The sequence below is a fragment of the Mercurialis annua genome, linkage group LG8 (genome assembly GCF_937616625.2).
Source record: "Mercurialis annua linkage group LG8, ddMerAnnu1.2, whole genome shotgun sequence".
Taxonomy (NCBI): Eukaryota; Viridiplantae; Streptophyta; class Magnoliopsida; order Malpighiales; family Euphorbiaceae; genus Mercurialis; species Mercurialis annua.
The window spans coordinates 12424228-12437820 of record NC_065577.1 but is presented as its reverse complement, the minus strand read 5'-3'; the positions used below and the strand labels follow the sequence as shown (position 1 = coordinate 12437820).

General features: G+C 36.4%; 2 protein-coding genes and 1 long non-coding RNA gene across 5 annotated transcripts; 1 reads left to right on the top strand and 2 right to left on the bottom strand.

The window, feature by feature from the left end:
• Positions 1-120: 120 nt before the first annotated feature.
• Positions 121-904, bottom strand: LOC126659624 (uncharacterized). Its single transcript, XR_007635033.1, has 3 exons — positions 701-904; positions 562-610; positions 121-440 (listed from the first exon to the last, which is right to left on the bottom strand). It is a non-coding gene; the product is annotated as an uncharacterized LOC126659624 (long non-coding RNA).
• A 2140-nt stretch (positions 905-3044) lies between these two features.
• Positions 3045-7375, top strand: LOC126659623 (uncharacterized). 3 transcript variants are annotated; one of them, XM_050352935.1, is made up of 7 exons: positions 3045-3056; positions 4718-5409; positions 5529-5751; positions 5834-5966; positions 6045-6341; positions 6429-6536; positions 6867-7375. In XM_050352935.1, exons 2-7 carry the CDS (start codon positions 5265-5267, stop codon positions 7287-7289), a joined length of 1329 nt encoding a protein of 442 aa, XP_050208892.1. In that variant the 5' UTR covers positions 3045-3056; positions 4718-5264; the 3' UTR covers positions 7290-7375. The 3 variants fall into 3 exon arrangements, with proteins under 3 accessions (XP_050208892.1, XP_050208891.1, XP_050208894.1); XM_050352934.1 differs by having other exon boundaries at positions 4718-5430; XM_050352937.2 differs by lacking the exon at positions 3045-3056 and having other exon boundaries at positions 5321-5414.
• Positions 7376-10172: 2797 nt separating this feature from the next.
• On the bottom strand, positions 10173-13013 carry LOC126659777 (cytochrome P450 93A3-like). Its single transcript, XM_050353112.2, has 2 exons — positions 12087-13013; positions 10173-10805 (listed from the first exon to the last, which is right to left on the bottom strand). Exons 1-2 carry the CDS (start codon positions 13002-13004, stop codon positions 10173-10175), a joined length of 1551 nt encoding a protein of 516 aa, XP_050209069.1. The 5' UTR covers positions 13005-13013.
• Positions 13014-13593: the final 580 nt, after the last annotated feature.

Genomic DNA, 13593 nt, shown 5'->3' with positions numbered 1-13593 from the left:
TCTATTAATGTATGATTTTCTTATTATTAGATGACATAGTGCACCTATTTAAATAGAACATACATTAATTCTATATTTCCTCCAACTGCACATTTTTTTCAATGAAAAATGAGTAGGAGATACTTCTAAAATTCCAACCTGTTTTATATAACAAGCATTTAAAATTCTTACAAACCAATCATCCAATATTTAATCAATAGTTTTAAACAACCATTCAAAACACATAACCAAAGGTCTTGAACCACCAAAATTAACTAATGTATCATTCTCGAATGAATTTTAAAACAATTTATAATAAGTAAATAAGCAGCAGCAGCCTTGAGGAGGAGCAGCAACAATCTCCTTTCAACAGTAGCAGCTACATCCTACAACAGTTCCCTCCGGCAACAAATCCCTCATGAAACAGCAGTAACACTAACAACAGTGTACAAAACAGCAACCTGTAGAACAGAAGCAATAACATCCAAAAACAACAACATTCAAACCAAGAAACAGTAAATAAATTAACAAAAACTTAAATAATTGTAAAGCTAAAAAAGTTGAAGTAATTCTTGTTTTAACCTTGTTTAAAGTCATCATGGATTTAGTTCCAAAGAAAGATTCTCCAATCCTATAAAAAAATGAATAGTTACAGGCTTATAATAAAATAAATTATCAAATGGAAACTAAATATTTAAAAAATAACAGAAAATTTAAATACCTTTTTCAAGAGTCTCGAGTTCTTGTAGATCTTCTTCGATGTCTATTGTTTTACAATTGCGAAGCCAATCTTGACAACAAATTAGACATTCGGCAATTTTAGGAGTCAAAGAACTCCTAAACGTATCGAGCACTCTTCCACCGGTGCTAAAAGCAGATTCAGAAGCAACCGTTGAAATTGGAATTGCTAGGACATCACGAGCCAATTGAGCTTGCATTATCCATAGTAATGGTGAAAACATGCTGAATTCCCCACTCCTTCAAACAATTTTCAATTTCAAACCCAATATCCGCACCTTTGTGACTAGAAACCGGACAAAAGTTTACAATTTTCTTGTTCAAACACCATTCATTATCAATGAAATGAATGGTAAGACACATATAATTAATTCTTTGTATAGAAGTCCATGTGTCCGTAGTCAAACAAACCCTTTGTCCATTGGTTTTTAACATTGTTTGAATCTTTTTTTTCTCTTCAAAATAAAGATCATAACAATCACGTGAAATGGTAAATCTAGAGGGTATCTTAAATCTAGGACAAGCTATAGAAAGTAAATGTTTAAACCCTTCCCTTTTCACAAACTTAAAAGGAAGTTCATCCACCACAATCATATGAGCTAAAGCTTTTCTTATAGCATTTTGATCAAATTTCCAAGTAGTTAAACTCCCTAGATTATTATCAACTTCATTCTTCAAAGACTGCAAATTCAATAATTTCTGTCGTGCTTCTAACCTAGCAGGAAGTTTCATGCAAACAGTTATATGGTATTGTAGCGACGACGTACCATTTTTCTTTGCATCACAGTAATATTCTCTGCCACAATGTTTGCACTTGCATTTTGTCTCTCCGTCAACTGTAATCATGTTAAAATGATCCCACACTATTGATCGTGGCCTCGTAGTAGTAGCTCTCTTTTTAGAGATCACCCACTACTAAAAAGTTGTGGTTTAGCGACGGATTTTGGCGACGGATCCAAAATCCGTCGCTAAATGTTAATTCCCGACGGATTTTGGCGACGGAACTTATTTCCGTCGCCAAAATGAAAACAAATTTGGCGGGCTTACTCCCGCCAAATGTGGCGACCGAACTTTGTCACTTTAGCGACGGAAGTTAATTCCGTCGCTAAAGTTAGCGACGGACATTTATAATCCGTCGCTAATTAGCGACGGATTATAAAGTCCGTCGCTAGCTTGCCCAATTAATGAAACGCACAATTTCATTAATTGGTTGGCGACGGATTTGTGGTTTTGGCGACGGCTTTATTATCCGTCGCTAAAATCAAAATTGTATTTCCCGAGCACAGCCCCTTCATCTTCATTCCTCTGTTTCTATTTTTCCCCAAAATCGCAAAACGCTCTTGTTTCTGCCGTGCCGTTTTTTCTTCCACCTCCTATTTCCAGCCTCCTCCGGTCTCGTCTGCCATTTCCAGGCCTCCTCCGCTCTCGTCTGCCATTTCCCGGCCATTTCCGTGCCGCCGTCCTCCGCTGGTGTTCATCTCTTCCGTTCAGCCATCCTCCGCCGCTCTCCTCTGCCGTGCCGCCATATTCCGTAGCCGGCCTTCTTGAAGGTAACCTAACCAATTAGGTTTTATTAGGTTTAATTCAGTTAGGTTTTATGTATTAAATTAGGTTTTATTTTTATAATTTATGTTTAAATTGTTTAATTAGGGTTGATTAAATTAGGTTTAATTTGTTATAGTAGGCTTAATTAATTTAATTAGGTTAGGTTTATTTTTTAAATTAGGGTTAATTAATTAAAATAATTTTAATTTGTTATTTATATTTAATTAATCAAATATAGTTTGATCATTTATTAAATTAGGCTTGATTAATTAGATTAGGATATTATTTAGTGTAATTAGGTTAATTTATTATTTATTATGTTATATTATTAAAATTAGGCTATGTAATTGTAATTTATATTATTTTTAAGGCATTTTAGATTATTTCTAACTTCGGTTAACTTATTATTTATTTTTAATTATATAAGTTTTTAATTTGAAATTAATTTTTATGTGAATTAAATTGTAAATTAGGTTAAAAATGTTTACTTATAGATTAGAATTGTTCAATTTTAAAATAATTGGCATGAATTTGTTGAGTTAATTGGCATGATTTGGTGTGTTGGTTATTTAAAATGTATTTTTTACTTGCAGGCTTTCCCTGAAAAATGGGTGATGCTCTTTTTAAGGGAAATGCTGCCGAATTTTTGTTAAAAATGTATTAGTAATTAGCGACAATTGTTGTCCCGTTTGTAGGTTTGTGTTCCGTCAACTGTTTGTTTGATTGCTGTTGTTCGTTCGTTCGACTGCTTCCGACTTTTTTTCCATTCTTGTTGCGGCTCCGCTCTACAACAAGTAAGTATTGTTGTTTATTATTTTTCAATTCCTTTTATTATACTAGATTAAATAAACTAAACAATATTTTATTCACACCGAATAAAATCTCACCTAGCCGTAGAAAACCCGTCCTGTGTCCTCAAGAGATTGAACGACACGGGATTGTACGTGTGTACAGTTCGTTAAAACTGGTATCTACGTAATTCGATCACGGAAAAAAATATATGTATAGATGCGGTAGAAAAATATTTGGTAGTTTTTCCGTCGTATGTTCTCCGAGTGGCTATCTAATATATGCTGCGTAACGCTAGTTCCTAACGGAATATGTATTTAGCGTTATTCAGCATATATTTGATAATGCACTTGGAGAACTGCGCCGGAAGGCTGCCAAATATTTTTCTCCGTATTTACGCATATATCGTGATCGTATTAAGTAGACCCAGTTTTGCGAATGGGATAGGGCCTTACCTTTTTAAGCGGTCAATTGCATTGACTTTGCTGTAACCGAGTAATAAACCCACCTAAATGTACGTGCTACAGAAATGAATTCAGATCGCAGTTGGATGTATAGTGGGAGACTGGTCAGAGGATTGTTGACTGAAGGGTACATCAGTAACGTTAGGGAGTTTTTGAACTTTGCTGTGCAACACCCCGAGTGTATGAGCGGGGCTCAGATAAAATGCCCTTGCCCTAAACCCAAATGCCGGAACACTGCTTTTCGAACTGTTGATGAAGTGGAGTTTCATCTCTACACAGACGGGTTTGTGAGTAATTACCACGTCTGGACTCACCATGGTGAGGAAAATAGGAGGGTCGAGGTGCCTGTTAATGTTCTGCAGGCGGACAACATGTGGGAGCATAGAAATGAAGACGAGGGTTGCAGTTCATTCCAGAGAATGGTTACTGATGCGGGTGGTCCCGAAGTATGGACAGAAGAGCCTCCGAATGCAGAAGCTCAGAAGTTTTATGATATGATGCGTGCGGCCGAAGAACCCATATGGCCTGGGAATGACAGACACTCCGCTTTGTCTGCAGCCGTAAAATTTTTAGAATTCAAGTGCCGATTTCAAGCGTCTGACGGTCTGATGAATGAAATGAGCGAGTTTGTACATCAACTGTTGCCTAAAGACAACAAGTTAGCGAAAAATTCGTACAGCATTAAAAAGCTAGTCAGAGGGCTTGGGCTTCCAGTTGAGGTGATTGACTGCTGTAAAAATATATGTATGATATACTGGGGTGACGATGCGGGTTTGACTTTGTGTAAAGTATGCGGGCATGATAGGTGGAAACCAGCTAGTGCGGGTAATTCAAAAAGAAGAAAGACGAATGTGCCTTATAAAAAAATGCATTACTTTCCTTTAACTCCGAGGCTGCAGAGGTTGTACGCTTCTAGGGCAACATCTAAACATATGAGGTGGCACGCCGAGCACGAGATGGAGAATGGTGTGATGAATCATCCGTCTGACTCGCCAGCTTGGAAACACTTTTCGGAGTTACATCAAGATTTTGCAGCAGAAGTTAGAAATATCAGATTGGGGTTGTGTACGGATGGGTTTCAACCATTTGGTGCATTTGGGCAACAATACTCGTCATGGCCGGTAAGTGTCCAAAATGATTTTTCAAATTATCTCGTACTTCTTATGTAAAAGATTTGACAAGTATACATTTATGTGGTACAGGCGCAAACTAACTATATAAGTAATCCGTATATTTCGAGTCTGGCTAAGGGACCGCTTAGGCAAGCAAACCATTTTCAAGGGTATTTTGTAAACGGGTTTAAATTTCAAACAAAGGCTTATGGGGAGAATCAATTAACCATGAATAGTGGAGTTTGCGTCAAAGGATCACTCTACGCTCCAACGGAAAGTGATTTTTATGGCATATTAACAGATGTTCTTGAGTTGGAGTACCCGGCTCTGCCAATTAAGAGGACTGTGTTGTTCAAGTGTAATTGGTTCGATCCGACTAATAGAGGTATGTCAGTGCATCCTCGATATAATATTGTGGACGTCAATCATAAACGGAAGTACGGAAAATACGAACCATTTATTTTGGCCGGACAATCCGGTCAAGTACATTACTGCACATATCCGAGTAAAAAGAAAGATAAGGTCAACTGGTGGACAGTATGTAAGATGAGGGCCAGATCAGAGATAGACATGCCCGATTCCATTACTCCAGCGTTTCAAGAGGATGTTATAGAACAACCTCTAAACGTTATAACAGATGAGGGTTCAAGAATTTTGGTTGATCCGGTCGGGGAAGTTGAAACAGATGTGTTTTTTGCTCCTCCAGAGGTGGAGGACGAAGAACAAGTGCCGTCAATATCAGACGAAGAAGATATACTTGAAGACGATGACGATGACGATTAGTACGGTAAATTTTGTATTAGGTATTTATATCTTATATGTTTATTAAAAAACTAATTGTGTTTTATGATTTATATGTATATGTATATATGTTATGTGTTTAATATTGATTTATTTACAGATATGCGAGGGAGGAGTGCTAGTGGGACAGGCTGGACTCGGCCCCCAACACTAGCTGTTGTTGAGGAGGAGGACGACCTGGCAGCTCCTCCAGAGGCGGCTGAGGCGCAGGAGGGTGTGGAGCCAGCTCCAGCACCTCGTAGACCTCGAGCTCGGCGCCAGCCTGTTGAGGGGGAAGTCTTGGATGCCACTGGCAGAATCCGAGTCATCCCCAATGCACAGAGGTAAATAAAAAATTTGTATTTCTAAAATATAAATGTGTTATATATAATTTTTTTCTAAGTCATGGTGTTTTTTGAGAAACAGGAACAGGTTGCTCGACTCCAGCACGGTATCCAGAGAGTTGCGGGAAATCTTCCAGAGTCGGTGGTGGGCAGTAGGCACCGCTTGGAGGTTTTTGCCTGAGGAAGCTGTTTCTTTTTACTTCGAGGAGTTTAAGGTAATTTAATTAAAAATTTCATATTTTTTATCTATATTTATTAGTTTAATTAATTTGTTAAAATTAACACTTTTGCAGAAAAAATTCTTCTGGGAGGACGAATTCGAGGAACGAGTCATCCGAAGCACTTTCGAGAAGCATGCTGCGAACCGGTATTCCGACAGGTTGTCCACCTACAAGACTTCTCGTGAGAAAGACGTGTCTATTACAGACGACGTGTGGCAGGCCTGGGAGAGAGTTTGGGACTCCGACGAGGCAAAGAAGAAATCGGCCCAGGCGCGGGCCAATCGGATGAGCGAGCCAGCCGGAGCTGGTACAGGACCGGTTCGACACACCGGAGGCTCGATGTCTGCTTTAAAGCATAAGGCTGTTTTGGTATATTTCCTTTATTTTAATTACTATTGCATTTTGTGTTATATTTTTTGTTAATTGAACTTACAAATTACTAAATTTTTGTGGCAGGCTAGGGAGCTTGGGCGTGAGCCGACACATGCTGAGGTGCACAAGCGGATGCACACTCTGAAGGCTGACCCGACGCGATTCGTGGACGAGCGCGCGAGGATTGCAGCTGTAAGTATTTCTTTTAACTTCATTGTTTGAAACTAGTTTTTAAATAGTTTGATTAGTTAAATAGTTTTAATATAATAGGTTAATTGTTTGAATCACGTAATATATTTTGTTTGGATTAAATAACTTTGCTGTTTCTTAGAATTTAGTGGTTTGGTTGTTGATATGTGATATGTTGCACAATTTTAAGTTTGCAGGATTTCCCTGAAAAATGGGTGATGTTCATTTTATAAACGGAATGCTGCCGAATTTTTATTAAAAATAACGTGTAAGTTTTAGTTGTACAAGCATCAGAATTCATATTGAACTAATTGTTTTACGTTGTTTTTGTAGGAGCGGTTTGAGCAGGAGATGTTGGCCGCCACACAGACAGCCGAGGGGAGTACTGCATCTACCCCAGTGGACCCAGACCAGGTTTATCTCGCTGTTGAGGGGGTGAAGAAGCGGCGTGTCTACGGATTAGGCTCAGTTGGTTCTGAGTTCGTCGCCTCGCAGCGGGGTACTTCTAGTAGACGACCCGGCAGCTCCTCTCAGACCGTGTCGCCAGCCGCCGATGAGAGATTCCGTACTGATCTCATCGCTCAGTTTGCAGATACGATCCGCGATCAGGTCCAGATTGCAGTTGCAGCGGCGATGCAGCAGATGCAGCAGCGGGCCCAGGGAGATGTGCTACCCACCCCTCCACCACCGCCTCCACCACCGCCTCCACCGGCTACTGATGATGGTGTCACAGATGACGACATCACAGACTTGTAGTATTGCAGTGTAGGGACGTTTTTGGTATACATTTTTCATGTATTATACGCTACATATTTATATATATAATTTTCAGATGTTTTCTACATTTTGTGTTATTCTCTTTTTTTGCATTTTGTGTGTCTTTTAACAGGTTTTTAATTTTAAATAAAAACCCGAAAAATAGCATATTTGTGGCAGGATTTTGATATTTCCCGACAGATTTTATTTGCTTTAGCGACGGATTAGAGGCCGTCGCTAAAGCTGTCAAAACAAATTTTGGGCCTTCAGCGACGGATTTGTCCGTCGCCAATTGGCGACGGATATATCCGTCGCTATGTTCCGTCGCCAAATGGCGACGGAATTTGGCGACGGATATGTCCGTCGCCAATTGGCGACGGACAAATCCGTCGCCAAAGGCGTCGCCGGTCGTCGCCAAACTCGTCGGCCCGCGACGCCTTTAGCGACAGACCGTTGCCATTTGGCGACGGATATATCCGTCGCCGAATGGCGACGGCTAAGCATCCGGCGTCGCTAAATCGTTTAGCGACGCCACAATTGCCGACGGATTGGATCCGTCGGCAATTCCGTCGCTATACGATTTAGCGACGGAATTTGGCTTTTTAGCGACGGAAAAATCCGTCGCTAAAAAGCCTGTTTTTAGTAGTGACCTTTTCCTTTTGAGGTTGTGTTTCTTTCACATTTGATGTCTGCAAATCAAATAAAAAAATAAAAGATATTAATTTACTGTTTATACAAATAAGATGGAGTTACTGCAACAATAATCAGTTTGAAATCCAAATTACATTTGATAAAAAAACAAGTCCACTTGTATGAATTATAATAGGAGCAATTGTTCAAGCATTAATAAGATTAAAATTTTAAACAACGGACAGAAACAGAGGCATAAAAATGATTTTTTTTTTCCTATCAAATCCAAACCAACAAACTTTTTAACAAAACTTTATAAATTTCAAATGCAAACATCAAATTTGATACACTTAAGGATAGCCCCGCATCATTGTGATACTCAATTACTTATCCTAATTCCTTGGTCATCTAACCACATTTCATTTTCTTATAACTAATTTCTAAGAATCAATTGAAATTGTGTTTATAAAAATTAATGATCAATCCGTATAACCGAATTAGTTCACATTTCTTATTTAAAAGAAAGATAACTTACTGGTTGAATCGTTTCCCCTCCGTCTCCGGTCTCCATTAGATGATTGGTGCTTGATGGAAGGAAGATTATCAATTAGAGTTTCATGAAAACGAATAGAAATTGGGGTTATGAGATTTGAAGATGGCGAAGGAAAAGAGAATGACGGCTGATTAATTTTTCAGTCTCAAACAATTAGGGTTATGAGGTTTGCTGCTTAATTCCAAAAGCCTAAAAGGTGAATAAATTGAAACGCTATATTTTGTTAAAAACGCAGCGTTTCAATATTCGGTCGGTTCGGTTATGTTACAAAATTTAAATTAAAAACCGAACCGACTGACCGATAACCGAAATTTTACTTTTTCATAACCGAACCGACCGATTAGAAAATCAGCACCGAACCAAACCGACTGAAAATCATCGGTTCGGTCGGTTTGGTCGGTTTGTTACAAAATTTGCTCACCCCTAAGTAAGGGTATCTAGTCAGTTAAAAAGCATTTCCTAGTTGAACTAGGTGGCGACTCCATTTTTCAAACTATTTCCAAATCGAAAAGTCAGCCATAAGTCTTGGGCGAGCGGCCCTAGAACCCACTCCGCTCACAACAGTACTAAAAGAATTATTGCTATATTTTGAAATACATGATAATATAACTGTATATAATATAAAAAATTAAATATAAATTAAAAATTTAATAATATTTAAATTGTAAAAATAAATAACATTTAATTAAAACTAGTTATCCGTGTTTAAACGGGTTAGGCGTGTATAACCCGTTTAGACACGAAATTAATCGTGTCATAAACGGGTTGACCCGTTTATGACTCAAACTGGTTTACATCAAACCCAAACCTGTTTAACTTCGTGTCGTATCATTTAATCGTATAGTGTCTAAAATTGCCAGGTCTATGTACAGTAACTATATAAAGGAAAATTGAATTTTTATCTATCGACAATTTTAACATATTTGTCAGATATACCATGATCTGTATATTATAACAATTTGGTCTATTAAACTTTCGGTCTTTATCAAATGTACATACAACCCATTTGAAACTGACGTGATGCGATATTGTATACACCAATTAAGCTATATTTTAATCATGTAGACGTAAAATATTGCGTCATGTCAGCTCTAAATGAATCGTGGGTATATTTGTCAAAAATCAAAAAATAACAGACCAATTGGCTAGATTTGAAATTATGGTCTATTGGCAAATGGACCAAAGTTTGTGGGTAAATAAATGTATTTTACCTTTTACCAATATATGTATTATTATCATGTTTATAAACATATTTGGGGTAGTTGATATTGTCGGATCCAAATTATCGTTTTACTAAATTTTGGCGATCAATTAAAATTGATCCATTTTATTTTGTCTAATAAATTTTAATTTTATCTCAACAATTTTTTTGACCAAATATAACAATCGTTTATTGCTTCTAATTCACTGAAAATTTGTTGCCTATGCAAAATCATATTTCAGCGAGGAGTTTTTTGATAAAATTATAAATATATGGTAAGTTTTCAGATAAAAATAGAAATAAAATTTGACTACCACATATTCATTTTTATGGTGTGAAATTAATAAGATCAAAAAGAAACTAAAATTTGGTAACTAAACTAAATAAATCAAAGTTTGTCATCAAAGTACAAAATGAGTGGGCATCCTAGTAATAATAACCCAAAAGTAATGGGATTTTATAACAATTATAATGCAAGAATTATAAACTTACAACTTGATCAACAAATGATATTCTGATATTCTAAACGTGCCACAGGAACACACATCATGGGATTAGCCATCAAGAGAGAAATCCCAGCAGCTTCATTCATGTCAACCCTATTATTATTAACCTTCCAATCAAAGCACTGAACCATACACCCTACTGTAGTTTCCACAACTTGCAATGCTAAAGAAATTCCGGGGCAGCTTCTTCTTCCGCTACCGAATGGCAAAAAATGGTAATGTTGCCCTCGAAAATCTATCCAAGAACCCGTCGTTGTCGTTGTCATGAATCTTTCCGGATTAAACTCTAACGGATTTTCCCAATAGTTGGGATCTCTTCCAATCGCCCATACATTCACAAGGAGTCTGGTTTTAGCTGGAATGATGTAGCCTCCATTAATGGTGCAATCTTGGGTTGATTCTCTAGTGAATAATGGTCCGGATGGGTGTAGTCTTAGGGTTTCTTTAAGTATTGCTTGGAGATAAGGTAGATTCGGAATGTCTGATTCTTCGATGAGTCTGTTCGTTCCGACAATGGAGTCGATCTCTTGTCTTGCTTTGTTGAATATGTTTGGATTGTTTATTAGCTCTGCCATTGCCCATTGTATTACTCCTGCAGATGTGCCTGTCCCAGTTGTAAACATTTCCTGTCAAAAATTTGTGTAATGGTTATGCACAAATACATAAATGCGCCGGAGTTTATTTATTTTTTAACTTGAATATTTATCAAATATGCATAATTTGACCAAATTGTTTTTTTAAAAATGAAATATTATCCATACATAATAAGTTATCAAGGTAAAACTAGTAAAATTTGATTGACACATGTCTAGATTCAATTGTCACGTATGTATTTTGGTCGGAAAAATCTCTATTGAAGTAAAATTAAAATTTAGTAACTAAAATTAAATAAATTAAAGTTTAGTCACCATAATATAAAAAAATTATAGTTTGATACCCTCATATTAATTACTCTACAAATCAATGTATTAATACCGTTATATTTCTCTCTATTTGACGGGTTATAATAGTATCAAATTTGTGTATTTTGTATCAAAATTGGTACCCTTTCTTATTTGTATTTTTTTGGTATCATAGTTTTTATATTTGTTTTAGATCAATTTTTTTACACATTTAGGCCATTTGTTATGACATTACAACCGAAGCAAGAATGTGGTTTTATGACGTGGAATTTTCTTTGGTTTCCAGGTCATAAAAAATCGCTTGAATTTATAAAAAAATTGTTCTGAAATAAAATATAAAAACTCTATAAAAAGATACAAATTAAAAGAAAGAGTACTGTTTTGATATAAGGAATAAAATTTAATACCGGTTTGGCTAATAACCTTCTTGAGTAATTTATGGACAAAAAATGCAACATATGGTGCAAGAAAAACCTTCTTGAGTAGTTTAAGGACAAAAAATGATTTCTAATCTTTTCTTTTAGAGACATTCTCAGTAACTAACTATTATGGAAATCTTTTTAAGAATAATAATTGGATAGTTTGGCTGATCATCTACTCCTAATTTTGATGAAAGCAAGAAATTTTAAGACCCAACAAAAACTTTACATGTTTTTAAATAGGATATATTGTCAAAAAAAAATCATGAACTTTACACGTTTTTTCATTTTAATCACGTACTTTAAATTTTCTTATTTTCATGCACGAACTACCATTTTTTCTCAAATTCATATATGGCACTGAGGTGGCACTCATTCATTGGTGTAAAATGACCTCCACCTCAGCGAATTATACCAATGGAGCCGTGACACCTAAGCACCGTGTATGAATTTGAGAAAAAATGATAGTTCGTGCATGAAAATAAGAAAATTTAAACTGCGTGATTAAAATGAGAAAACGTGTAAAGTTCATGATTTTTTTTTGACATTAACCCTTTTAAATATGTATTGCAAAAATTGTGTTTACCAGGATAAAAGCTTTGACACTTTCTCTGGATAATGTCATTTCTGAGCTCTCATCTTCCATAATATCCAGCATTATATCAACAAGATCTTTCTTAGCATCATCATTATCATCCATTAATCCACCATTTTTCTTCATCATCCTTGCCTCCTCATGCTCTTCCAAAATACTTTCCATCATGGCATCCAATTTCACTTGAACTTTCTTAATTCTCTTGCCAAATCCTTGCACATCTATATTCTTACAAAACCAAATATAATCTTGAAAGTTAAACTTCCCCGTAAGCACACCAACTTCTTCAATCAACTTCCTCACATCTCCGGCCTCATTTTCGGACGTCGAACACCTCTTGCTCATCGTCATTCTCGAAATTATATTATTCGAAAGTGTCATCAACTCTTCGCCAAGATTAACCTCTTGAACTTCGTAGCTTTTTCTCAACATGAGTTTCAAGAAAATGTCAATCTCTTGACGTCTAAGTTCAAGAAATCTGTCGAGTGTTTGGCCGCCGAGAAGCTGAGTCATGCATATCTGCTTCATGAATCTCCAGTATGGTCCATAAGGAGCGAAACTGAAGCCGGAAGCACCGTAAGTCAAGCAACGAACCGCCACCGTCGAGGGGCGATTACAGAATGAAAGTTCATGAGTTTTCAAGAATTCTTTCGCCATTTCGGGAGAAGAGACGACAAGACAAGGAATAGAACCGAAAGACAAGTGAAATAAGGGACCGAACCGCTGTGATAGCTTGTGAAGTGCCTGGTGAGGGATTGGTCTGAGAAGGTGAAGGTGTCCGATGATTGGAAGTGATATAGGGCTCGGTGGGAGTTGAGATTTTGTACGTATTTTTGATAAGATGGCTCGAACCAGGAGGGTTGAGAGTAACCAAATAATAAAGAGAATTGTGTAATCTTGAGTGTCCATTATTGACAAGTAAATACGTAATTCAGATGCATGAATGAATTACACGGGATATAAATAGTACTCTAATATGAATACATATATATGGGGAAATTTTAATACAATTTTTGCATTGTTAATAGCACCATAAGAAAGAATGTCGAATAATCCAGCATTCCTCTACATGGATAATGGAAAATTTAATGTAAGATTTTTAGAGGTGGGAGTCATCGATCTTTGGTTTGCACGCACTACTTTTTGTTTTCTTCTCTTTTGGCCTCACTTCACCCACTGGAATTCTTATGCTATACTATAGTTGTGTAAAGAAGATTTAAAAGGTACGGTACTCCTAGTCTATGTGTAAAGTAATTTATGATTGACTAGTGTTGATATACGTGTTACACACGTGGCTCGTAGTATGACTCGTCAAATAGTTATTAATATATTAATTTAAGTTAATAATATTTATTTATAATTTATAATAAATTTAATTATATCAATATATTTTATACATAGTTAACGTCAAATTATTTAGAATTTTTTTCGGATTAAAAAATAACTTTATTAGTTGGATTAAGATGATTAATATAATTAATCAATTAATTATATTAGT

Excerpts from the sequence above, each read along its gene's own strand:
- LOC126659623 (XM_050352934.1), top strand. The coding sequence starts at position 5,265 with ATGAGGGTTCAAGAATTTTGGTTGATCCGGTCGGGGAAGTTGAAACAG. Across the intron at positions 5,431-5,528 it reads TACGGTAAATTTTGTATTAG|ATATGCGAGGGAGGAGTGCT; the intron begins GTATTTATATCT and ends ATTTATTTACAG. Across the intron at positions 5,967-6,044 it reads TTTACTTCGAGGAGTTTAAG|AAAAAATTCTTCTGGGAGGA; the intron begins GTAATTTAATTA and ends ACACTTTTGCAG.
- LOC126659777 (XM_050353112.2), bottom strand. The coding sequence starts at position 13,004 with ATGGACACTCAAGATTACACAATTCTCTTTATTATTTGGTTACTCTCA. Across the intron at positions 10,806-12,086 it reads GTGTCAAAGCTTTTATCCTG|GAAATGTTTACAACTGGGAC; the intron begins GTAAACACAATT and ends AATTTTTGACAG.